The sequence below is a fragment of the Pogoniulus pusillus genome, chromosome 7, assembly GCF_015220805.1.
Source record: "Pogoniulus pusillus isolate bPogPus1 chromosome 7, bPogPus1.pri, whole genome shotgun sequence".
In the NCBI taxonomy this organism is placed as follows: domain Eukaryota; kingdom Metazoa; phylum Chordata; class Aves; order Piciformes; family Lybiidae; genus Pogoniulus; species Pogoniulus pusillus.
This window is the reverse complement of record NC_087270.1, coordinates 11267763-11292763: the sequence shown is the minus strand read 5'-3', so window position 1 is coordinate 11292763 and position 25001 is coordinate 11267763. Positions and strand designations below refer to the sequence as shown.

The 25001-nt window shown below is 41.6% G+C and overlaps 1 protein-coding gene across 8 annotated transcripts in view; it reads left to right on the top strand.

Moving 5' to 3' along the window:
- The first annotated feature begins 923 nt into the window (after positions 1-923).
- Positions 924-25001, top strand: part of ARHGEF10 (Rho guanine nucleotide exchange factor 10) — a 109973-nt gene continuing 85895 nt past the window's right edge. For 2 of the 8 annotated variants that reach the window (XM_064145861.1, XM_064145853.1), the window contains exons 1-2: positions 946-1011; positions 13498-13573. In XM_064145861.1, the coding sequence (XP_064001931.1) occupies positions 13537-13573 (37 nt within the window). In that variant the 5' untranslated portion in view covers positions 946-1011; positions 13498-13536. Of the gene's footprint in view, positions 1012-1674; positions 1761-7918; positions 7951-13497; positions 13574-21189; positions 21703-25001 lie in introns of those variants that run through there. The other 6 variants (XM_064145854.1, XM_064145855.1, XM_064145859.1 and 3 more) reach the window with 6 other exon arrangements.

Below are 25001 nucleotides of genomic sequence, written 5' to 3'. Positions count from 1 at the left end.
GATATTGATCAGTGTACATCCTGTCTTTAAGATTGCTCAGTAGATGTGCTAGGGTACGTGAATGACCCCTGGTAGCTTGGAGATGAGAGGTACGGGCCTGAAGCCTCACATAAGCAACAGTGAGGGCGGCAGAGCACTGGAACAAGCTGTGCGCAGAGGTTGTGGGCACCCCTGTTCTGGAGGCACTCAAAACCTGCCTGCACGTGTTTCTGTGTGATTTATCTTGGTTTGATCCTGCTCTGGGGGGGGAGTAGATGATCATCAGAGGTCCCTTCCAACCTCTACCATTCTGTGATGCTTCTTGTGAGGAAACTCAGAGGAGAGCGATGAAAAGAGACAGGTTCTACAAGTTACAGATGAAGTGCAGGCATCTTTAGAAGTCCTTTAAATGGGAAAACTACTGGAGTTTGGAGTGAAAAATGAGGTTAAGCTCTAAAACAGCCTAGCGCACCTCCCGGCATGCTCTAGGGCTGCTCATGAGAAGGAGGCTGGCAGCAAAAACAAGCCTCTCCGGCCCGTGCCCAGCTCCCCAGGCGCAGGAAGGGCACCGGGCGGCTCTGTTACACGGACAGCCCCGCATCCCTCTGCCCCCCGGCCTCCTGCACCTCCCGAGCGCTGCCCACCGTCTGCAGCTGCCCCCGGGAGTGGGCAAGGGCTCGCTCCCGCCCCGGTGGCTCTGTCACATGCGGCAGCGAGAATGTGGCAGGGGTCGGTGGGGGACAGAGACTCGACTCCTCCCTGCCACGTCCCGCCCCGCCGCAACCGAGGGGTTGCTTCGCCAAGCAGGAGGCGGAGCGGCCTGGCGCTGCCCAATGGCGGTGAGCGTTGCGCGCAAGGCCCGGCCGCGGGCGGGGCGCGCACAGGCGGGTCCTCGCCGGGCCCCGAGAGCTCCGCTCGGGGGTGGCGGCAGCAGCCCCCGGGGTGGGGAGGGGGCAGTGACGTGTCACGGGGAGCCGGGCAGCCGCGGCGGAGGGGAGCGGACGCGGCAGCGGCTCTGCGGTGCTGGAGAAGGTAGGTGCTCCCTTCGCCTTTGGCGGGGCCGCGGGAGATTCTGCCGGCGGGAAGCGTTGGGGTCTCGCTTCTGGGGCAGTCATGGAAAGTTTCGGTCCTAAGGTGCTGTGCTCTGTGTGTTTCGTGTGGGGACACCCCTCGGCTTCCCAGAGCGCCGAGGGTGCTGCGGGGAGCCTGCGGGTGAGGTCTGGGCACCTCTGCCCGACTCCATGGAGAAGAAGGACCCCCTTATTTTTCAACCTGTATTGTTAGGTAGGGTTTCCTAGCGTAAGGCGGCTCGGCTCGGCGCTGAACCCAGGCCGGCAGGCAGCGTCCGGAGACGTTTTTCAAACTTGGAGCTCTTGACGTTCCTTTCCCCATAGTTTTTGTGGGTTTTTTGGCTGGCGTGTGCGCCTCGTTTCCATCAGAGGCCATCAGGTGCGGATGAGGCCGCTGAAAACCCAAACTCCCAGGGAACTGGAGTTCATTCTTTCTCCTTCCTTCAAAGCTGTTCCGCAGCCGGGCTGTAGCTGGCACTTGCAGTTACACAGGCTATCTTGAAACGAGGGGGGGAAATGTCTCGGCTCAATAGCAAGTGCCCGCTGCTGTATTTTTTTCGTAAAGGTCTTTCAGTTATGTTTGGTTTCTTTGCAATTTACGCTTTATGGGTTGTGTTGATCCCAGGCTATGCAGCTGCCTTTGAAGGATGCCTTGTTCTTTTACAGCGCGAAGCGAGACCAGCTTTTAAACGTGGCCAGTCATTCACCTGGGTGAGTGGGTGAACCCTGTCAATAGGCAGTACCTGGTGCTCCCAAAGATAGCTGCTAATATTTTGCCCGTAGCAATGATTTATTTTAAAGGCCTTTAGGCAATGCTTCTGTTATTGTGCCATCCTCCACCCCCCCCCCCCCAAAAAAAAAAAAGAAAAAAAAATTTATTCGACCTGAAATACATTCACTTTCATTTAAAAATTTCTTTATTCCTTCCCCTCTAAATCCATGGCTTTTGTCTTGTTTAAAGTTGTTTAATTGCAACTTAAAAAGTATTTTCTTCACTTGTGCACTGTAACTATTACCATAAAAAATATATAGGCTGTTTTGGGGTTTTTTTTGCAAGAGTCCAAAACTAAGATTGACAATTTGAAAACTGCCTCATCCTCAATTAAAAAAAAAAAAAAAAAAAAAAAAAAAAAAGTGAGGAAATACAAAAGTATGTTAGATTGTGACTGTTACTATTTTAAAGGAAAAAAGTGTTTTGAAAGTGCTTACTCTGCTTAACCCCAGTGAGCAATCTGGAATGGAGTGTTACACATTGTTACATCTTGGTGCTCAGGAGACACAGATTTATTGTCTGAATGTGGGACACATTGGATGTCTACAACTCCAAACCCATTATGCAGGAAGAGGTTCTGGCTGTTTCTGTTTTCTTCAGTGGGCCCTCATTCTTTTCACTTGGATGATCTGTTTGATCTTGATAATCTGTTGGACTTGCTTTGTTTAATGCATTTTTTTCCATTTCCCCCCCCCAGGCTTAGTAGCCCATGAACCAGTTACTACTAATAACAACATATAACAGCTGTTACATGGTTATGAATAGTAGTTCTTTAGAAATTACTTTGTAATTTGATATTTATGAAGGCTTTACAGTGATATTTCACCTGGTATCTTGTGAAGGGAGAGGTACCAGGTGTCCAGTCTGTGGGGCCTTCACAGCTGATATCCACAGGTGGATGTGGTGGGAGGAAAGATCATTATGGCAGATAGATACTTGTGGAATGTGCTGTCTGTCAGCTCCTGTTGAGTGCTGGGGTTGAGCAGAATCCTATGGATTTGAGCTGTGGGAAGTTATACACAAAGACTATGGAGAGGAGTTATAGTGGTGGCATTGCAGCTCTGAAAAACTGGAGGCTGAATGTGCAAGTCTTGTGTTGTTCACTTTGACAGGTCAGGGGTGAGCACACCAAAGCATTCAAGAGGTGGCTGCCTTGCTCCATGCCCACGAACCCTCTTCTAACTAGGAGCTATGGTTAACTCTCAGTGGATAGGATATGGTTTTGCGCATCAGTAGACTGTGGCAGTCCTTTCCTGGAGTAAATGCAATAAAACAAGCTTTAACATATGCTGAGATTAACTTTTTAAAACCTCAGTACTGCACAGATAGTACTTAGATTCAAAATATTTAGATACAAAGATCTAAGCACCTCAACATTTCAGGTTGTTTTCTTAATTCTAATCTAATACCTTCAGTGGAAGTGTGGTGAATCACAGCAATCTAAACACTTTAGTTACATACTGAATGTAACAAGTTCTGGTTATCCTAAACTAGTAGCTGTATAGAGGAATATATAGCATTAAGTATATATAGACTTAGTTTTGAGTAAGCTGGTCCACAGTTCTTAAAAATTGCTTTTGGAGCTATTTTAGTGTCTTAAAGTCCATTTAAGTTGCTCTTTTTAACAGAGCTTTTTCTTTGTTTTTCTGTTTGCTTATAAATACTTAAAGGGTGGGTGTCAGGACAATGGGCTCAGCCTTTTTGCAGTGGTGCTCAGTGACAAGACAAGAGGTAATGATGCACAAACCTCAAGATAGAAAGTTCTGTCTAAACATGAGGGGGAACTTCTTTTCTTTGAGGGGTGGTGGAGTCTCCATCTCTGACTTGCTCAGGCAAAGTTGCTCTGGCAGGTGTGTTGGACTTGATGATCTCCAGAGGCTCTCTCCAGATCCTTATCATTCTTGATTATCAGTTTATATGCATAATATCTTGTACTGATGTTTGTTTGTTTGTTTGTTTTTTCCTATTTTTTCCCCTTTTTATGAGGACACTATTACTTACTGCTTTGGAGGCAGGATTGGCTTTTCCATTTCTTTTACAGCCTAGGTTATTTTAGCCTCAGCAGTAATAAATTTGATACAAAGGCATTTCAGCACTGGAGGAGTTTTTCAGTGGATTCTGAGCTGTTTAGGAGTCCTTGGATATATTGTACTTGAGGGAAGACAACTGGCATGTCTAAAACCTGAAAGCCTATTGTCAAACTTGGGATTGAATGCAATTGGGAATGGTGAATTAATCATTTGTAAAACAGGAAGTCTATTAACTGCTTCTATATAAAGAAGAAATTATTTTTAGAATCTGTTGTAGGAACTTTATAAACTTCAGTCTACTTCCAAACAAGACAGGAAATAAATTCTGCAGTCCAGGAGGAATAGTTGTGATTCAGACTTGCAGATGACAATTTGCCTGTTGGGGAGAGCTCCAGTCAGTTTATTGAAGCATCTATAATACTGCGCTGCTCTCAGCTTTGTGTGCAGTGGAGGAGAAGCAACGTGTGGTACTTGCTTTCTTCACCTTTGTGTATGCAGGTTAGCAATTTTCTTTCTACTTCTATAAAGTGACTTTTATTTTACATTTTGCTTTATGTCTTTCCATTTCACATGTTTAGTTTAGAACTGTAGAAGAATCTCGTGGGGAATTGTTTTATGGCCTCTAAAGGCATTTTGGAAACTGTCTTTGTATATTTGACTTCCTGATGGCTTTTTGAGCTGCACATGCATTTCTGTACTATCTTTGGCTATTTCTTTGGAAATATCTGTTGCAGCACTTTTCCCTTAGAGAAAATTCTTTTGGAATTACAGTGTTAAATTTAATGCTGTGAATACAATTGTGAGTGTCTTTTTTAATATTTTGTGTGTTCCAATGGGGCAACAAACAAGATTTCATTGATTGTGATATGAATTAGCCTTTAATTTTAATGTATGCATTTTCCACCGCATGAAGATACTTTTATTTCCAATACCTTCTTTTGTTAAAATCGGCATTCACTACAAATCTCTTTTCCCATTCCGATTCCTATTCATACAAAGTCTTTCTGGTTGTTACTTCTGTCGTTCGAAAATTAATATTGGGAAATTAATTTTTGCATCCTTCTGTTTTCATGTCTTTCTCAGTAGTGCTGTGTCAGTGTCTCAATGTCATGTGGTTTGCAGACAGCAGACTTGGAACTCAATGTATGTCACATATCTGTAGAAGGAAACTGTTTTATTATTGGCATCTTTAAAGATTTAAGTCACTGGGACATTTTCTTACAGTAAGAATAAGAATTTTACTCACACCAGAATACTTCAGATCTCTTTGAAACCAGGGAAATGCATAAAAGTACAGCTTGGCTTTAAGGGAGTGGCAACAAGTAATGGTAAACAAGATTTAAAAATATGTTTTCAAGCTTCTGCTTTTAGATGCAAAGACTTAATTTGTATTTTATTCTGAATTCCCTGAATCAGCAAGAGTGTGGGAAGTGATGCATAACTGCACAACATTGATTCCTGTCCTACATGTTCACTTCAGTCAGGAAGCCTGAAGCTTAATGTCAGATGTGTGGGTGAAGTAGTTAACCGGAGCAAAAGAACTTGTTCTGCTTACATGGTGCTGAATAGGGGCATTATCTTGGGAAAATCTGTTTCAGTGACTTACAGTACTGTGCAATACTTGTTACTTGGGACTGAACCATGAATACAGACTATTAGGATCCAAGCTCAAGGTCAAACATTCACTCTTGTTTTGTACTCTCTTCTCAAAATGCTTTCAAGAAGATGGCAAAAATCATATGAATGGGTTTTCTCCTTAGAGATACAATATAGACATCTCAGGAATTTCAAGGAAGGAGATAGACATTATTGCTTCATCCGTAAAATGGGATTAGGAAGTTATTTGGAAGTTGATAGCAATATTTAGATTTCATGTTAGGGCCACAGCAAGTCTTGAGCTAACGGGTCTAGACTTTGTTTTTCACTGTTTTAAAACGTTCAGTGTCTCATCCATAGTGTTTATTTGGAACTCTATGCATAGTATTTATTGCTGTTGCAAACCATAGACTAATTTGAGTCTTTAAAGCTTTGCTTTTGAGCTATGAAAGGTGAAGAAGAAAGGTCTGCTCAGACGTTTCCAAATGAAATAAAAAGTGAAGCTCACTGATGTTAGGGATAGCTGCAGAATGTACACTTCCACAGCAAACTGCCTTCCTTTCTACATTTTGGGAAGATGAGGGCTGTTTTGTGGAGGTGGTATTATTATTTTTCTTTAACTGTTGATTTAACATCTACTTTATCTGATTTCTGATTTATTTGAATAGTATTTTGGTGTTCTGAAACCAAAATAAGTGACAATTGTGTTACCTTTCTAGTGCATACATTGTGACTCTAATTTGCAATTAGAAATCTATTTCCATATAGTTATTCTGCAAACACAGAAATAAGATTCTGGTTTTATATTCTTTGAACAAATTTCACCTGTTGTATATTGGGCACTTCTGTTAAAGATCAAGACATTATGGTTACTTTAGCAAGGGCAGTAGCATCCAAAGAACTGAAAATGTATAGGAAAAAAATGTCTCCATCAAGACTAAGTTTGCAGAAAGCAAAAGGAACTGAATGTTCAATCCAGTGTATTATTTCCCTTGGATCATTGGAAAGAGCATCTGATGAAAATTTTCATCAGTTGTCACCAGTATCTTGTAAAACAAGGACTCGTGGAATAAAAAATGTTTCCCCTTTGTCTTTCTGGGGTTTTTTTTGGAAGCCGACAACTTGATTTGATGGGGAATAAAAGTAGATTGCATGAGAGGACATTTTTCCTGTGACAAAAGTACCGTGGTTTAGTGTGAGGCTAACCAGAATTACTGGAGTAAATGTCTATTTTGGAGGGGGCTTTAGTAAAAATTCATAACATCTTTGCACAGTGATTCCAATTACATGTATGTTATAATAATATGTATGGAGCTAAACCATACGTAACTTTGTATCACTACTGAAGGCTTACACAGCACTTGATCTTTTTTGACTTAAAAAATGAATGAGGATGCTAAGATATTTCCAGTTAATACTGGCAGGGATTAATTTGTATTAAATTTAAAATAGGAGATGTCAGAAATAAGAGTACAACAACAAGAAAACCAATCCTAATTTGTGTGTTATGCCAGCATTCACTTTTAGTTTTTTCAGTGCTTGTGGTTTGTTGTGGTATGCTCAGCCTCCAGGGTGGTCTCCAGAACCCAAGGTAATGCCCCTCTTTTAGGTTGCCAGCACAAAAAAGCAGGAGCAAAGGCTTATCCAGTAAAAGTCAGGTGCACTACACATGTTTGGGAACCTATTCCCTTCCTTTGTTTCATAACTTTTTGCCCATACTTTCCCAGTGCTTAAATACTTTCAGGTCTGGGCTTTACCACCTATAAGTTAAGTGTAGTGCTACTGAGCATCATAAAATCATGTGTTCATGTTGAGTTCAGCATTGACCTTTGCAGAATGTAATTATGATCTGGGTGGGTGTACTCCTAAATAGATGGAAAAAACAGCGGGATGGTTTGGTTTAGGGGTGGCTAGTTGATTTGAACTCACCTGGAGGCTCCTAACTAGTGGAGCACCTCAGCTGTCTGTCACAGGAGATGTCTTTTTTAATGTTCTGCAGGACTTGGAAGTTGACCAACCCTTGCCCATGCAGTTTGCAGGTGTTGCCAAACTCAGGGAAGAGGTGAGCAGCAGTTGTGCTCGAAGTAAAGGCTGTTATTCAGAAGGACCTGGGCAGGTTGCAGGAGGTGGCTGACAAGAATTTAATCAAATTCAACACCAACAAGGGCATGCTTATGCATCTGGGAGGGAAGCAATCCTCTGAGGGAAAAGATTCCCCTTCACTCAGCACTTGTCAGACTACACCTGGAGTATTGCAACCAGCTTTGTGTCCACACCTCACCCTGCCTCAGTACAGGAAAACATGTGGATAGACTGGAACAAGTTCAGCACAAGAACAGCACGCTATCAAGGAGTTGCAGCACTGCCCTGAAGAAGAGGCTGAGGGAGCTGGACTTCAGCATGGAGAAGATAGGCTTCATGGAAGCCTGGCAACAGCCTGTACCCAACTGCCAATAGATAATCAAGAAAGTGACAGAAAAACAGGCAATAATCATAAACTGAAGTCAGGATGGTTCTATCTAGATAGAAGGGCAGTGTTTTTCACTGACACGAACGCAGGAGAACAGGTTGGTTTTGGAGTCTGGTTTTGGACATTTTCAGGGAGTAAGTAGATATAGCAGCTTGTTCTCACCTGATAATTGACTTGAGTTTGGACAGCAGATGATGTCCTAAAGCACCTGCCAGCCTGAATTTCTCTGTCAATGAACGATTCTGTATTTTGCCCTGAAATAATTATCTATGGAGGGGAAGAACATAAATATTAAAAAATCCATAGTGGCTTTTGCTAGCATCATGGGAAGAAGCCCTCAGACAAACCTGAAAATGCAGTCTTTGCTTTCTTCCTCTTTTACTGTCCTTCAGATGATATGCTAGGCAGGAACATGATCTAGGCAAAGAAATACTGGAAATAATGTACTTTAAAAAGAAGGATCACAAACCCAATCTTCAGTTCTTGTCCTTTCCCTGCTTCTTGTTCAGGCTTACTGCCATGTTGTTCTCCAGCTCAGAGCAGAACGCAGCTTTGTCTGAGAAAGGGTGGCAGAAAAAGAAGTGAATTAGCTTTTGGAAAAGTGAATGCTGCATGTAGTCTGAAAAATGTAGATCTGACCTTGTTTGCATTGCACTCTTCTGCATTTTTTATTCCTTGCTTCTCTGCACTCAAGTCTGTGTGTCACATTTCAGCAAGATTTACTTCCCAGTGAGAGTTCTGTAGTTAGAGGTGGAAGACGACTCAATTGGGCCTTACACAGCAATATTGAGAAACTGACATGGACATGAGAAGATTTTTAGGCATTTGTGTGCTTTATCTTCAGAGTTTTGGGTTTGGGTGGTTTTTTTTTCCATTCGGTTTTATTCCCCTTAGATTTTAGGCTTTCAGGCGTTCTCAGAGAAGTTACTTTGCAGCTTGCCTGCACTACGCTTTCTTCATGAGTCACAGTTTCTTGGAAATCAACTCTTCTAATGTAATCTTTTCTATTTCATATTCAAAAATACATTCTTTCTCCAGTGCTAAAAACAAAGAATCCTCATGTTGCTGCAGTGACAATGCTCCTTCTTAAAGAGAAGGTATGTTGCCTTTATAGTTCTTAGGGGTATTGGAGCTGGAAAAACACGTGAGGCCCCTGTGCTACCTTGCAGTTTAATGGAGTTCGCATCGATCCCGTTTCTGTTGCCTACTGGCTCTTGTCCAAGTAATGACTTAGGTACAGTAGTTTTGATGAAGTGGAAATGCAGATGTTGATCAGTGTTTGTAGTCCTGTAGCTGAGAACCAGTGGACTGTTGTTCATCTCACAATTAGAGGAAACTCTGTGGAGCTGTAGCTGAGAAGCCTAGTCTTGGAGGCAGCAAAGGTTAGCAGAGGTAACAAGAGGGAAAGTCAGGAACAGAGAGGAACATCGACTTTCTTCTGTAGTCTCTGGACAAGTATAAAGGTGCCTTTCTTCGCTAAAACTCTCATTTGCAGTGGAATCACAACTTCAGTCTCCTGGATGCCAGGCCACCAGTCTCTGTTGTACAGGTGTTAGCACTCTGAGGTAGTAAGGTCTGGTTTGGAATAACACAGACTCCCACTTCCACTCCAGCTTCTGCGGTCAGAGATGAGCATTCGGAGTGAAAAACATGCGCTAAATGTTTGGTCTTTGGCTGACTTCTGGTGTGATTGCCATTTGAGATCTGACTGCTTCAGCTATGTGGAATTTCTTTGCATGAGAAATATGACTCAGTACCATCTGATTTAAGGGGTATTTTAGTTCTTGAAAATCAGTTCAGAAATCCTTGCAGACTTGGGGAGGGCTGACTATATTGCAGTGTATGAAGGGATCTGCCTTTTTTTCTATCGAAACACATTCTTTAAACATGGTTCTTGGAGATTTTATTTTTAAGACAGACTTAGAAAGTCACTAGCTAAATGGCTACCCTGCTACAGATAGTTGTGTGGGTATTTTAAGAGCAGAGTCTCTTAGATTTGGAATATTTGTTCTGTGCTCAGATTGGTTGAAAGACTGATCTATTACAAGTGTAGAGTTAAATTTGGAACTTACAGAATTGGAAAGCTGCCTTTTTATCTTCCAGTCAGTACACTTGTGTTAGAGTTGCCTGTTTCTTCTAACAGTTTGACCTGAAAGGACCAGATGAGAATATCAGGAAGCAGAGGCCATTTTTTTTGGCTCAAGCAGACTGCAAGGGCAAAAATTCCTGGAGCATCTGTTAAACGCAGGACGAGGCTGCCTGGGGAAGTGGTGAAACCTCCACCCTTGTGGGGGTTTCAGAACTTGGGTGGAAAAGACCTCGAGTAACCTTTTTAATTTTGAAAACACCTGTTGAGAGTGTATGAAGGAACATTCAGAGGTCCTTTTCAGCTTATGCTGAAGGTAATTTCCATGGTGATTGAACGCACCTGTGTAGCCCTGTGGCATGTAACTTTGTTAGCTGCAGAACTGAGCTCCAAACACCAACTGTGCCATGTGCTGCTAGTCAAATTAAATCGTCTGGCTTAGTCTTGATTTAAACATCTTCAGTTTGAGTTAGTGTTGTGGAGGCAGGGAATTAATGTGTCCGAGTCAGGAATTTTATAGAAAAATAGAGATATTTTATTTTCCCGAACACCCGCCCCAAAACTAGAGACGAATTAATTGAGTTTTAGTTACCAGAGTCATCTCGTTTGAGACGATTTACAGCATGCCATAGGTAATCTGGCTCTTTTGGAAGCCAGAAGTTGGAAAAGGCTTGAGCTATTAATTGAATGGCGTTTCCCACTTAACAATAAAGCTGAGCCAAAATAAACTCAGGCTGGCTGAAAAGGGTGGGCTGATGCTCGCTCTCTCTTCTGATGCTGTAGAAGAGTCGTTAAGGGTCGTTAAGGTCTACACAAAAGCTGTTAATGGGTGAAGCAGTCCTTAGGCGCTGCGCTCTGCCTGTATCCAGGCCGGGCGAGGGGGAAGAGAAGTCTGAGGCAGATCTCTGAGGCGGGAACACCAAAGGCGGGAAATGCCCCAATATTGATACCCTCCCTAGACGCAGAGCAGTTACCTCTGCCTGGGCGGGAAGAGCACAGCCAGGCCCAGCGCCGGCTCTGCACGGGCACGCCTGTGCCTAAGGGCCCCTTGCTGCCCCCCTTCAGGCCTGCAGGGCGAGGCGGCGGGGGGGGGGGAACAGGCGGCTTTTCCTCTGCCATTCCAGCCACGGAGGGAGAGGAATTCAGGGGTACACAGGACTCCGGGACAGTTAATTTCCCTACCTCTCAGTAGAAGAGTGGAAAACTCTTTGAAATGTGGTTCTGCTGCATGCCGTCCGCTATGTAAAACGGCAGCTATGGGGGCATTGCTGGAGTGCACCATACACAACTGTCTTTGGTGCTGCATCAGAAAAGCAGAAAAAGTAGTTAGAGCTTCAAGATGAACTAATGCAATGTTTAACTCGGCCCCTGAGGCATTCTTAAGTGAGCGAGTGTATCTTTCTTCTTGTGAATAACTGCGCTGTTCAGATGGGAGCAAGCAGGTCAGTGGCCAGGCCTCTCACACTGGTTCTGTGTCCTTTCTCCACACGATTCTTGTGCCATTTAAAGCTTGTCGCTGTGAGCCAGATCAGAATGGAGAACAAGCTGAAAACTGCCACTGCTCAGCTTTGTGTGCTTGTGAGGAAGAAGCTGATTTTAAATGTAATTGTTGAAGTTAACTTCCGTAGGCATTTAAAAACATTAATTGTATATTTAAACAATAATAATAATGGAATAGTATTCTAAAGGCTTTTTAGCTACTCTCTTTAAGAGGTGCTGTGACTAACTTTTAGAGGTTTGTTACTTGTTACATATCTCACACTTGAAGCTCTGTGTTCCAGGGATGATTCAGCTTTAAAAGAATAGAAGAAAACAGCTTTTTCTTCAAACCATAATTTCCCCTCATTTTGGTGTGGCAAGATACATTCCAGACATTTGTGAGCGGGAACACGCCTTTGAGCTCTGCAGATAGGAACTACAGAGAGAAACTGTAGAAGGGATACTGAGAGTGAAAGCATGTCATGGAATATTTGTCTGTTACAGACAGATGTTGTGTACATGGATGAATCCTTTCTGAGCTTTGGCAGGCTACTTGCTTTTTGTCTAGGACTTGGTTAAGGATTACCAAAGCTTAAGACAATTTTAAAGGGAATTTTGTATGTTCAGAAAATGGAAGTGGTTATGAGTGGTGTCATATATGAGGATCTTGTGCTACCAGAGTTATAGTTCTTGACAGGTCTGTTCTGGAGATTTGTCTTTGCGTATTTGATGTCAGGGCATAAACTGCTTTGGGCCTCCTAAGGATGGGTCCTTTTTTGAGGTACTTCCTTCCATTCTCTGCCACCTCTTTTTTAAGTGACAAGTGACAATTGATCTGACCTCTGTATCTTGATTCACTTAGTTTATTATTTCTTCAGTGTACCTCGATTTTCACAGTCTCTTTCAATTTACTCTTTTCATGCTTTAAATGTGGAGACTTTCCACACTTTCGTGTGCTGTTGCCAGCAGAAGTAGTAGCTTCTTAACATCTGTGGGCTACTCAAGAGCAGGACAGAAAAATCAGCATTTGGTGTGGCTTTTGGAAATTTTTCCTCCTCAGTCTTGTTTTGAAACCTTTATGGCACGCTGTCTTTTGAATTAAGGTGAAAATGGATTCAGACCTGTGTGTGCACTGCTTAGCACAACAGGTCCCATTTTTCCTTGCGGATGCTGCTGCTGGAATATCAGTAGTGAGTGCTTTTACGGGGAAGGAAGGGAACTTTCTGTCATGAGTTCTGAACTTTTCCCTTTCCCTGTGTCTGTTCAGGAACAAAGTAGGGGAATGTATTGTAGGTTTATTCTTTTCCTAAAACCATTAGGTTGACAATGTTTGAGGAAGGAACATTCTTGGTTCTTGCTGGTGTCTCCACCTCTGCAGAAAGGAGTGAGGTACAAAGGCTCAAAGAGAGTTTTAAAGATTGCCAAAAATAATTTATAAAACAAACTCCAAACAAAACCACAAAAAGCCAAAAAAACTCAACCCCAACCAACCAAAAATCAAAAGCCAAAAAAAACCCAACCCCAACCAACCAAAAATAAAAAACCAAAAAAAACCAACCACCAAAAACTGTGTGTAAAGTGTATAGTTAAAATTTGTGATTTCTGATTGCCAAGTGGAGAAAAACATCAACAAAACTTATGAGCTTTCTGGAGGTTTTATTCCTCTCCCCTTCATCAAGATTTTGGAACAGAACATGCACTCCGAACAGGCAGTGAAATGACATGTTTTAGTAATCTGCTTGTGATTGTCACAGTGGGAGCTACAGAGTACCAAATAGTTTGAAAACTTCTTGCTTCAGCTGGCTTGTTGAGATCATTAAAAGAATTGGCTCCAACACTGAGGGCTGTGTATATAAAAATTTGGACTGGATGTGTTTTGAAGCAAGAGGCCAGGCACATTTCATCTCTTCCATAATGGTATTAGCTAATAGACAGAGCTTGGCCAAATTGAAAAGCAGTTGTCTTGATGCTTGGAAATTGTTAACCTTCAAAACACCTTCCCTTCATTTTTGCAGGGTTTCTCAGTCTGCTGAAGACATAGTGGATACACTAGGATGGACACAGAGGGATTCCCTCCCCCACCACCAGAAGGTAATTGAAGTAGTTTGAGATTCAAAGCCAATTTTCTTGCAACACTCTGATTATATTTCAGGAAGTGGTTTTACCTCCACAACAATCCCTTTCCCCATATCACCTTAAGACTTGGTCCCAGTGCTATTTTGCTGAAACAGATCTCTGTCATCTGCTTTGTCTTGTGTTTGGACCTTACTTGCTAGTGTTGCACGATCATGAGGGGAAGAAACCTGAGGAGCAATTGGTCCTTACAGGCCAAATCTCCAAGTAGATGTTTTCCAAGGCAACGTTGTGTGGACCATATCATCACACCTTCATGGTGTGCTGTAGCATTTTCAAGTGTTCATGTACATGGTGCTCTGTAGGGAAAAACAGATGAAGCCTGAACCAATGTCTGCAATGTCTGGACAAATTTTGAGTCTGAATTGAGAGGACAGAGGAGTGAGTTGTTTTCTCTCAGGGCATGTGCTGCTTCCACCAAGCATGCTTAATCTGAGTGTTGTTTGCTGAGGGCTGTAGCTGAAGGACCTTTCGATACTGCTGTTCTCTAGCCAACATGCATTCCCATGGGAAGCAGAGCGATGCACGCATAGCTGAACCTTTGTGTGGGCAGGCACAGAGCTTTGTGGAAGAGTATTATGTATGTTGAACTGTGAAGCTGGTTCTGTAAAGTTGCCAATTGGTGCCCCTTGCCTACTGTGTGCTGTAGCGGTGTGGCCTCTGGTGTAGCCCGAGTTTCAGAGGGCACAAGGGCAGGATCTATAGAGACACAAAGTCATTGCCTTCTGTGTTTGTGCTTGTGGCTTGTCTCCTGTTAGATTTCCAGTAAACATACCTTTGTGTGGTATTTGTTGTTACGTATTGGAAGTTTAATGTTATTTGCCTTTTGGTAGTTGGATGCTGGGAGGCGTCTTGGAGAAATATTGTCTGCTTTTTCTGATCATGCTGGAGCACAGGTTTATGGAGACATGGATTGTGGAGATGAGTGGTTGAACCTGGTTCTTATTTCAGTAGATAGTGACTTTCCCATACAAATTTGTATAGATAATGACTTTCCCATACGTTTTTGATGCATGCCTTACATAGGACACTGTTACTTACGGAGTGTGCTCTATTATTATGTACATTGATATGTGTATGTGTTAATTTATATCAATAATATATATTCTTGCTTATAGGACATTTTACTTACTATTCATACAGAACTTGGGCCTCTGTGAGGCCATTCAAGTAGGAAAGAAGATTTATCATTAGTTTTTTTCCAGCCATAATTCTTCAAGAATTTGTGTTTCCATCCTAGATCAAAAACACTTTCTCTCTAGCTTGGATGCTGCCACCGATAGATGTTCTGTTGCTAGTTACTACCTAGGAAACTGTTAGCTGCCTGTGGCGATGATCTTTGAGGTCCCTTCCAACCTAAACCATTCTATGATTCTGTGAATGTGATAGAAGCAGAAAGTTGTGAAATTGGTTTTTAGTGAGTTAGACTTCTGGCCAGCAGTATTGACAGTTTTATTTATGTTCTGTGATATCACTGAGTTTATTGTTGGCAAAACTGCTTTTCCTGTCCTCGTCCTAATCCATGTGGTCAGGACTCTGAACTTAGGTCTGTTTTGTTTAATGGCAGTGAGACTGTATCTATGGGATAATCCATCTCCAAAGCAACACGGTGCTGTGGGGAAGAGTCATCCCTAAGGAATCAATATTTCCACTTGCACAGGGGCTGCTGTATTTCAAAGACAGCTAATAATTGCAGCAGCAGCTACAGCGTTGTGCAGCATGTCAGTGTGTGGAATGCTCTGACAAAAATTCAGGGTGATGTAGCTCAGTATCCAGAATTCAGGTTCTTTCTCTGCAAAGCTTTGTGACATGTAGAACTGTGTATTATGTCCTTCTTTTCAGACATGTCTCTCCTTAATAGGCTGGGATTAGATTTATTTAACATAAATTGAGATTTCACTTCATCTGCTTTTATATCAGTGGATACTTTCCCTGTCATCTCAAAAAGCTGTGTCTGATATTCTATGATTCTATGATATTATTGGCACTTGTATATTTTTTCACTTTGCCATTGTCAACTCTTACAGAGAAGCATATTATCAGTGAAGATAGATTTTAATCGTTACACTTAGATATGTTTTAGCTCACCTTCTAGATAATTCTCATGAGCTGTGTTGCAGATGAAAAATAAATGAGGATTTTTGAGCCAAGCACAACTGCAAGTGCAACTAACAATTAGAGGAAGGAAACCGACAGGATTTTTTTTGTAACGCCTGAGGGTTCTTTTGGCCTGCATCTACACTGGCCACCCATGGCGCCTGCTCAGAAGGGGTGAGCAGCACCTGCCAGTGCTTCCAGACTGTGGCTCATAGTGAGAATGAGGCTCCTGTTGTGTGCTGTATGCAAGACCCTTTGAAACATCATGAAAACATGGATTTAGCTTTTGGATAAGCATCCTAAAATCCTGAACTGGGGCCACAGATTAAGTCGCTTGCTATGGGATTTTTTTCTGTTACCTGTTTGTGGTTCCAATAAATAGAGCTGCAGTGTTGAAAGTCACATGGGTTGTTTTCTATCTACAGGCATATACCGTGCACTAGACATCTCAATTTTATTCTTGCCAAGGAGGTTTTCTGTGGGTTTGACAACTGAATTCCACAATTTTCTGTGGCAAACCTAATATTTACAGAGAGGAAAATCGCAATAAACCTTCTTTGTCATGAGGATATTGTGAAAATGTCTATGACAGCTATGTGATTAAATTAACATTAAATAATGTATTTTCATTAGCAATAGCTGCTGGAATCTGTACCTTGTTTAAAGTACAATTAAGACTAATAGCAGAGCTTCTTATGCCACCTCTTGATAGGGGAAAAGCTGCACGTGAGAAAAGAATGGACTATAACTTTTTACCTTTGTTTATTTAATTTATCATGCTTATGCAGTACATCTGCTTGTAGCTGTTTGGGCATTCCATTCATGCGTTGTTAATCAGGCAGTGGTGAGTCTGTGCCAGTTAACTCTCCTACACTAGAGGCACTAGAGGATACTGAAGTACTGAGTAACTTAGGAAGAATTAATACTTGTATGCTCCCTCCTCCATACCACTTTAAAATAGATTCCTCTTCTAGCCATGATGAACAAATTCCCTGGTATTTTTCTCTTTATATTTTGCATGAATGTCTGTGATAGCAACCAAGGACCAGTTGGAAGCAGCGGTAGGTGAAAGGTTTCTGTGACTTAAGAGCATAATCAAAACTACTTCCAAACTTGGCACTTGATGTGATAGTACTGGCTTGTGTTCCATTTTTCAGAGTATGCATGCACGTGGATTTATGTGTAAGTTACTTGTATTTAAGGTTTTATGGTTATTTTGTGCAATAACGTAGAGGGCAATTCCTGTTCTCTCTTGTCAATAACAACAAAAAAGTCCCTTAAAAAAAACTAAATGAAAATGGCCTGTTTTATCATGGCTGTAAGTTATAATTATGGTTTCGATTGCTGTGATGGAGTGTCTTTAGCCAAACTCTCTTAGACAAGAAAATGATATGTTGCAGTCACAGGGAAGAATGAAAAAAAAAAGGTTAATTTTGAGCATCAGAAATTGCATTGTGATTATCCTGTAGAGGAGTTATCTTCGTGCTGAACATCTAGGGCAGGAGATGGGGTGTTTCATTCAAGGATGGTGTTAAAGTGTGATGGCCTCTCCTTGTACTGTTACTGCTTTCTTAAGAAATGTGGTCTCTGGCTGTTACTCATTTCTTTACTTGAAAAACATCTTATGATCTTGCAAAGTGGAGTCAGTTGAAGACTGAAGAGGTGTTTATTAGAGCCTGTTTTGTTTGCTCAGGAAGATGGATACCTGAGGAACAAGTTCTTGCCCAAGGGAAGCTGAGGGAGAAGGAAGGTAGGTTTCTGGTATGATATTTTCATTTCTGAATGTGTTTCTCTGAATATTTCAGGTACATGGTACTATATCTTATATGATTTCTCTGTAAAAATTGTTAGAAAACATTTCCTAATACTGAGTATAGTTGCCAACAATTCATTCCAAACAGAGAGGGATCTGGGGGTGCTGATTGATACCCGCCTGAACATGAGCCAGCAGTGTGCCCAGGTGGCCAAGAGAGCCATTGGCATCCTGGCCTGCATCAAGAATGGTGTGGTCAGCAGGAGCAGGGAGGTCATTCTGCCCCTGTACTCTGCACTGGTTAGACCACACCTTGAGTACTGTGTTCAGTTCTGGGCCCCCCAGTTTAGAAGGGACATCGAGATGCTTGAGTGTGTCCAGAGAAGGGTGACGAAGCTGATGAGAGGCCTTGAGCACAAGCCCTACGAAGAGAGGCTGAGGGAGCTGGGATTGTTCAGCCTGGAGAAGAGGAGGCTCAGGGGTGACCTTATTGCTGTCTACAACTACCTGAGGGGTGGTTGTGGCCAGGAGGAGGTTGCTCTCTTCTCTCAGGTGGCCAGCACCAGAACGAGAGGACACAGCCTCAGGCTGCGCCAGGGGAGATTTAGGCTCGAGGTGAGGAGAAAGTTCTTCACTGAGAGAGTCATTGGACACTGGAATGGGCTGCCCGGGGAGGTGGTGGAGTCGCCGTCCCTGGGGCTGTTCAAGGCAAGATTGGATGTGGCACTTGGTGCCGTGGTCTAGCCTTGAGCTCTGTGGTAAAGGGTTGGACTTGATGATCTGTGAGGTCTCTTCCAACCCTGATGATACTATGATACTACTACTACTATGATAGTTGCCTTTTAACAAGTTGTATGACTCAAAAATGTTTTAAGCTCTATTTTGTAATTAATTAAATCTGTGAAGGTAGGTTAATGTCTAGTGATGAGATTTGAAGTATGGCTGCATCACGATATAGTTCTTGAATTGTGAGCAGTCTATATTTTAATAAATATTATACTTCAGTATAATATTACTTTAGTAAATATTATATTTTAGTCTATATTTAGTAAATGAATTATGATATTTATACTTAAATTTTAATGTAAAATACTGACATTTCAGTGCTTGTACATGGACATTGTAAGAATGAATTTGAGAGCATAGGCTTCATATTTCTGCTAAAGACTCTTTACCTGAGAGAGAATCACTGGTAGCTTGGATGTAAAGACTAAAAGTAGTGGAGAGCTGGATGTTCAGTGACCTGTGCCACTGTACTCAGTGCCATGGGTGTAGCTAGGTGAGAAACTTTGTGCTCCTAAGTTTGGAATGGAAGATGTTGTTCAGTGGAATGAAATGTGAGGTTTCTTTTAAACTGAAAATACACTGAGGATATCTCCTAGACCCCAGCCTTACGTAAAAGTGTTTTATACACCTTTACACACAAATCTCTCTAGGACTGCAAGTGGGATATTTCTTTGTTCTTGATATGGAGAGACATAGAGCAAAGGAGGCCAAGGACTTAAATCAGGATATCCTGTATGTAAACAAGTGCTGTGATTGTGTCTTTGGGTGGTTATTTTTTGGCTTTTTTTGCCTGCCACCAGAACACTAAAACAATCATAGTTCCTTTGTCCCTGAGAAGGAAATCTGGCTTGAGTCTGTGGATGACAGTGAAGCAGGAACAAGTGCGCTCATAAAAGTTCTCATTGGACTGACTTTACGTATTATAAACAAAAAAATCCAAACAAAAACAACAACCAAAAAAAGAGATTAACCCTAGCATGAGCTGCTGGTTGATTGTTGTGTTTCACTGTAGAGAACACTATTTCTCTGATGAGGGAACTGCTTTTTTATTCAGTGTTCTATATGTATTTGTTTCCAATTAGTTAACTTTTGTGCTGTTTAGTCAATGATTTCATAGATTATTTAGATTTTAACTGTATGTCAAAGCTAATTCTGTGACTGAAATGAGGCAGTTAAAGTGGGATTTTTATAACATGAACAGGAAAACCACTTGTATGTTTTACAGTTTAGTTCCTGGGTGTGAAGAACACTGTTGGGGAACCTAAGCTTGTATCTTGGACTGAAATAAAATAAAAGATGCCTCTTACTACGACAGGAGGACTGGAAGAAGAACACTGATCGAATTAAACTTCAGCTATAAAGAGAGATGGTCATGGGGTAAATGATATTGTTTGTTAGATGTCTATTTTCAGCATGCAGACAGTTACAAATAGTGATAAAGGGAGAGCCAAGATTTCAGAAGAACAGAATATGTATTGTAGTTATCAATGGTCTCTTGTTTTTGAAGCTGGCAGTAACTTGCTGGTGTCTGACATCTCATCTGTAACAGAACAATTTGTTTATTTTTAAAGATGACATTTCTCTTGGTAAATAAAGGAAAATGCATTGTTTAAGGTAAAGATCAATTATTTTGTGTGACAGTTCGGACAAGCTATGTAACAAAGAGTAACGAGAAAATTCCTATTGCTGAAGTGGAGCCATGGTGTCATGTGCCACTCCTAACTGTGATTTTTTTTCCCCTAGGATATGAGTATTGGGAAACAAAAGAAAGGGAAAGAAAATAAATATATTAAATTAAAACATTTCCTTTTTTAGCATCTACAAAGAAAACAGAATTTATGTAGATACAATTAAATCTTTTTTCCCTTTGAAGTAATAGATTAAAATCTTTGTGGTATGCTTATAATGTATTAGATGATCAAATAAAATTTACTGCCATAGATTTCTGAGATGTTGACTTAATCCTACTTGGTAGTGCTTGGTGCTTTTTTTCCCCTAAATAGTTGGGATTTTTTCTGTTCACTCAGCTGCTCTGTAAGGTGACTTTAGTGCTGGACTGAACTTGCTAGCTGTGTGCAGGGACGAGACACAGTTGCGTTGATTGAAAACAGCAACTGATGATGAGATAAAGGGCTTCCACGGGAATGAAGCAAAACTTTATCTTTGCTCTAGGGTAATTGGTATTGTTTGCTTAAAAGACAAAATGTAGTGGAATTTGTATAGATTTTTGAGTATTCTCTCAGTGAGGGTTCGTGTAAGTCAAGTTGTGATTTTTTTTTTTTTCCCAAACGGTTAAAGAACATATAAGAGGGCTTATATCTAGTATTAACTGCCCAGGGTAAGATGCTACCAAACAACTGATCACAGTAAATATTCACTCACTGTGTCTAAAGCCTCTGTAATGATTGTGCTATACAGTTTACAGAGAGATTACCTTTATTAATACATTGTTATAATTCTTTTATCTTGTGCATGAACAAAAACTTGTTTGTATTATAAGTTAGTGTCTTTGCTGCAGAGAGGAACTGAAACTATGCATAGCAATCTAAGGAAAACATAAATAACCCAACCAACTAAACACCACCACCCCTCCCCAAACAAACCAACAAACAAAACCCTTTGAAATCTCCTCTATAGACTTTTCTTCTTAATAGAAATAATCTTTACAGGAAATACAACCTTGTCATAGTTTCATGATTTTAGTCTGCTACAGAAGGGTTATTGCAGGTTTACACCTTATTGTTGAATAGTCTGTTCTTGAGCTCAATGACTTTGGTTAGATGAAAGCATGATAGGTCTGAAAAATCTTCAGTTACACTGGTACAGTTTTCTCCAGGGGCTGGAAGAAGGATATGTGCATTCCAGTGCCATGGAGATACTGACACTGATGGGCAGCTTCCCAGTCTCTACATTTCCCACTTCTGTATGTTTCAGGGAGAGACAAGAAGAAACCCATCTGCTTCCCTGGGAGCAATGAACTAGTTCAGTGGAACATGCCCATGGGCTCTTACCAGTCTTTTGTGTTGCAAAGGAAGGTGGAAGTAAAATTAACTTTGGCTAAGGCTGATCTTTCTCATTTGCATATCTGATGGAGACCCACTCATGTTTGTACATGAAGAACAAAAAACATCTACCAGCCAGATTCTTAAGAGCACTTCATGTTGGAAGAAATTCCTTCCTGACTTCTTTGTGGACTGACTGAAGCTCTGAATCGTGAAGTTTGGCTGTGACAGTTGTCTTCAGGTGATGTTGGGGCCAAGGCAGAACTTCCTTCCCCTCTGTGGCCAATGAAAGGAGGCAGTGAGAAGGACTCTGAGGCTGGTGAATTGAAAGTTCCCAAGGAAACACCATTGTTGCCCAGCTCAAGCCAATATTCTCTGAGGTGGTAGAATTTCTGGTGGAAGCAGTATAACAGTATTAAAATGGTGTAAACCAGGATTTTGGAGAGTCAGTAAGTAAATCTTGATGTAAGAATTACTGTTTTCATGAGTTTGCTTGAATCCTGCAGATACATTGTGCAGGTTTGGTTTTTGGAGGCTTTTTTTGAGCTGTAATAGCATCTTAGTATTTTAGGGCAAAGAAGGGCAAGGCAGCAAATGTGAAGAACAGAGGTACTTTAAAACTCCCTCCTCAGTAGTTATTGGGATAATGGATTCTCAGACTTTGCATATAATTGATGTGGGAACAAAGTTTGTCTGTGTAGTGCACTTTGGTTTGGGCAAAGAGGTAGCAGCTGAAGCAAGTGGGTGAAAGTATTTCCAATACTACCCTGGATTTCCAGGACATAACCATTCTGTTCTAGTCCATGAGTTTTTCTGTGGTATATGATGCTGTAAGTTGCTGCAGAGGTTGATTTCTAGATGGTTTACTTGTTCAGAACACATTGAAGAGAAAGCACAAAGAAGTTATTTTTAAGCATGTGAACAGGTTGCATGCAGTGCTCTGGAAGTGTTAGATGGAGGTATTGTTGGAAAACAGGAATCTGTGGCAAGGTGTTCAAAAAGACAAGTCTATCTTTGAGACTGTGTCTGTCTTCTGTACCCAACCTGGGCCACTGTCATGGGAGGAAGCTGAGCATATGAATGCCTCCCATGCTGATAAAGGAAGTCAGGTGCCGGTAGGTCTGCTGTAGGGGAGTGCCAGCAAGAGCTTTACTTTTGACCTTGATAGATAAGTGTTGTTCAGGCTGAGAATTTAGGCTTCCTGCTGCCCAAAGTTGTCTGAAAGTTTGGTCTAGGAAGTATTGTGTGATTCTGGAAAAGTAGAGGAAGAAATGTGATCCAAAAATGAAGTCATGTTGCTAGCGGTGATCCAAGACCTAGGATACTTAAGCTTTTGCCCTGTATTGGTTTCAGGTCTCTTTATGTGAGACAGTTTATGTATCTGAAGTGTATGGGTTTTTTTCCTGCAGAAGTGGGATCTCATGCCTCCAGGGTCACTTTCTACTTCATGAGAATTCCCAATTACTCTTCAAGGCCTTTCAGCCCAAGGCGTTACCAGATGATACAGCAGTTTTGTGTTACTGATTAGAATTTAACAGAGTGTGTAAGAGAAATGTGCATTCCTCAAATAATTAAACAGTAATTAGTTCAATGTAAAAAGTAGTTTTTTAGAAAAGTATGTATTAATAGATGATACCTGCTAGGAAAAAAACCCAAAACTATGAGAAATAAAGACTGGGCCAGACTGCTCTTAATGGTGGGAATTTCCTTTAAAACTGTGCTTTTCTCACAGATCTATCAACTCTGTGGTAAAAAATACATTTCCTAGAAAATGTCTATTCTCCCTTTTTCTTCTCAAGACTCTTGGCCAGCATGCTTTATCCCTGCACAGCCAGAGCTACATGCTCCCTTTTCCCAGTGGATTTCTAGATTTTCATCTGTGTGAATCATCCTTGAGTAAAGCTCTCTGGTTTTGCCTTTCTCTGTGTGGTTTGTCCTTTTGGCAGCGAGTTGTATGCAAGTTCAGCAGTTTGTATGCGCAGCAGCTGAGACTGAGCTTGGCCTCACAGCCATCATCAACACCTATCTCTGCCATCAGATGTGTTAGGCAGTAATGGAGCTTTTGTGTTTTTATGGCTATACCTCATATGAGGTGCCTGGTGACATGGACACTAATTCGAACTGATAACTTTGATGCTTTTTAAGTGTATCAGTATCTCTTTAATATTGGTGGAAAGCCTATAGGCATTAATATGAATAGATGTTTTCCAGCATGGATAGGCATCTGTCACATATTTATGCAGATTTCCAAATACTGGCTGCACATACTTTCCTTACTGCATCTTTCTAGGACTTCACTTGGTCTGCATCAGCATTCCTCAGTAAAATTTTAATGGCAGAGACTACTAACATGGTGCTGCAGTGGAGAATGTCTGCTTGAAAACAGGCTTGGTCTACATTTCTGGCCATGGCAGGCAAGACCCCTGTCACCAATGTGCCAAATAGAAAGGCAGTTCAAGTAAGTGGTCACAAAATGCTGATTTTAGGTAGCAGCCTTTCTGATTGTAGTGTAGCCAGCACTGAAAAGTTTCTTGTGGAGTTAGAAAGTAATACAGATCTGCTGGTGTTGCTGCTGCTATTCTCTGGACACGCTAGATCGTGTCTAATGTTCTTAGATTAGATTTAAGATTTTTTTGCACCTCAGCTTTAAGCTGAGTTTGTAGCATTGTGAGTAACTGTTGTGTTTTGAGGGGTTCCAGGTTATCCCAGATTTCCCCAAAAGAACTACAAAGACCAAGATCTGAGCCAGGGGATGAACTGGTTGCCCCCGGTTATCGTAGTTTTGTTATTCAAGCCCATAAATCCTACAAACACTGTAAAAGTAAGTGGCATGGTCAATTTGTCCTCTTTTCTCCCTTTTCCTTTCAACTCTCTGGAGGGATCCTTATCTGGTAACTATGTAGGGGTACCCTGGAGGCTGCTTCCACAGTGAATTTTGGCCTGTTTGGGGCCTAATTGGGAGGCCATGGGGGATGGGAGAAAATGAGTATTGGGGTTTTAGTGGTTTTGTTTTGCTTGGGGGGAAGGGTTTGGGGGAATTCTTATGTATCCTGCATCTGTATTAGGTGTTTAGGATTCATGTATGCTGTAGCTGTTCATACAACCTTCCTGTGTTCATCTCTACTTCAGTGAGAGCATTGCTATTTTACTGCCCTTTCTCCTTAGAAAAAGTGTGAAGTAAGATAATCTCAGTCTGTCGTGCTCTTACACAAAAACCTATCACTACGGTCGTTTGTAAAGCTCAATGGTTTGGGTATTTGTGACCCTTCCTAACATCCACAGATCTGAGCTTTATTTCAGAAGGCTTGAGTGTTAGGGATTCTATTGCTCTCAGTCTCTGAAACTTGGGCAGACAGATTCTGACTTCAATTTTGAGTTTGTTTTTTATCCAGAAGAATAATGTCTTCTATGCATGCCCGACAACATAATTAGCATGTAATGCACTTATGAAATACTGAAGAGGCATTTTGTGTATTTCTTTGTTGTTAATTTGCAGGGACAGCCTGTTAATTCATGTAGTTTTACTCTTGTTTCTGTCACTGGAAACAGGTTTTGCATGTATGTGTACTGGTTTTATTGGGGTTTTCTGGGTAACTGTTCCACAGAGACTTGTAACTCAGACGTTGTGGTTGCGCTTTGGATGCAAGCATGAGCTTTGCATAATTAGCAGCCTGGCTGCACCACAGGGACCTGGGTTTCCTGCAGTGCCAGCTTAGCACAACTGCAAGTGAAAGGGCAATGGAAGTCC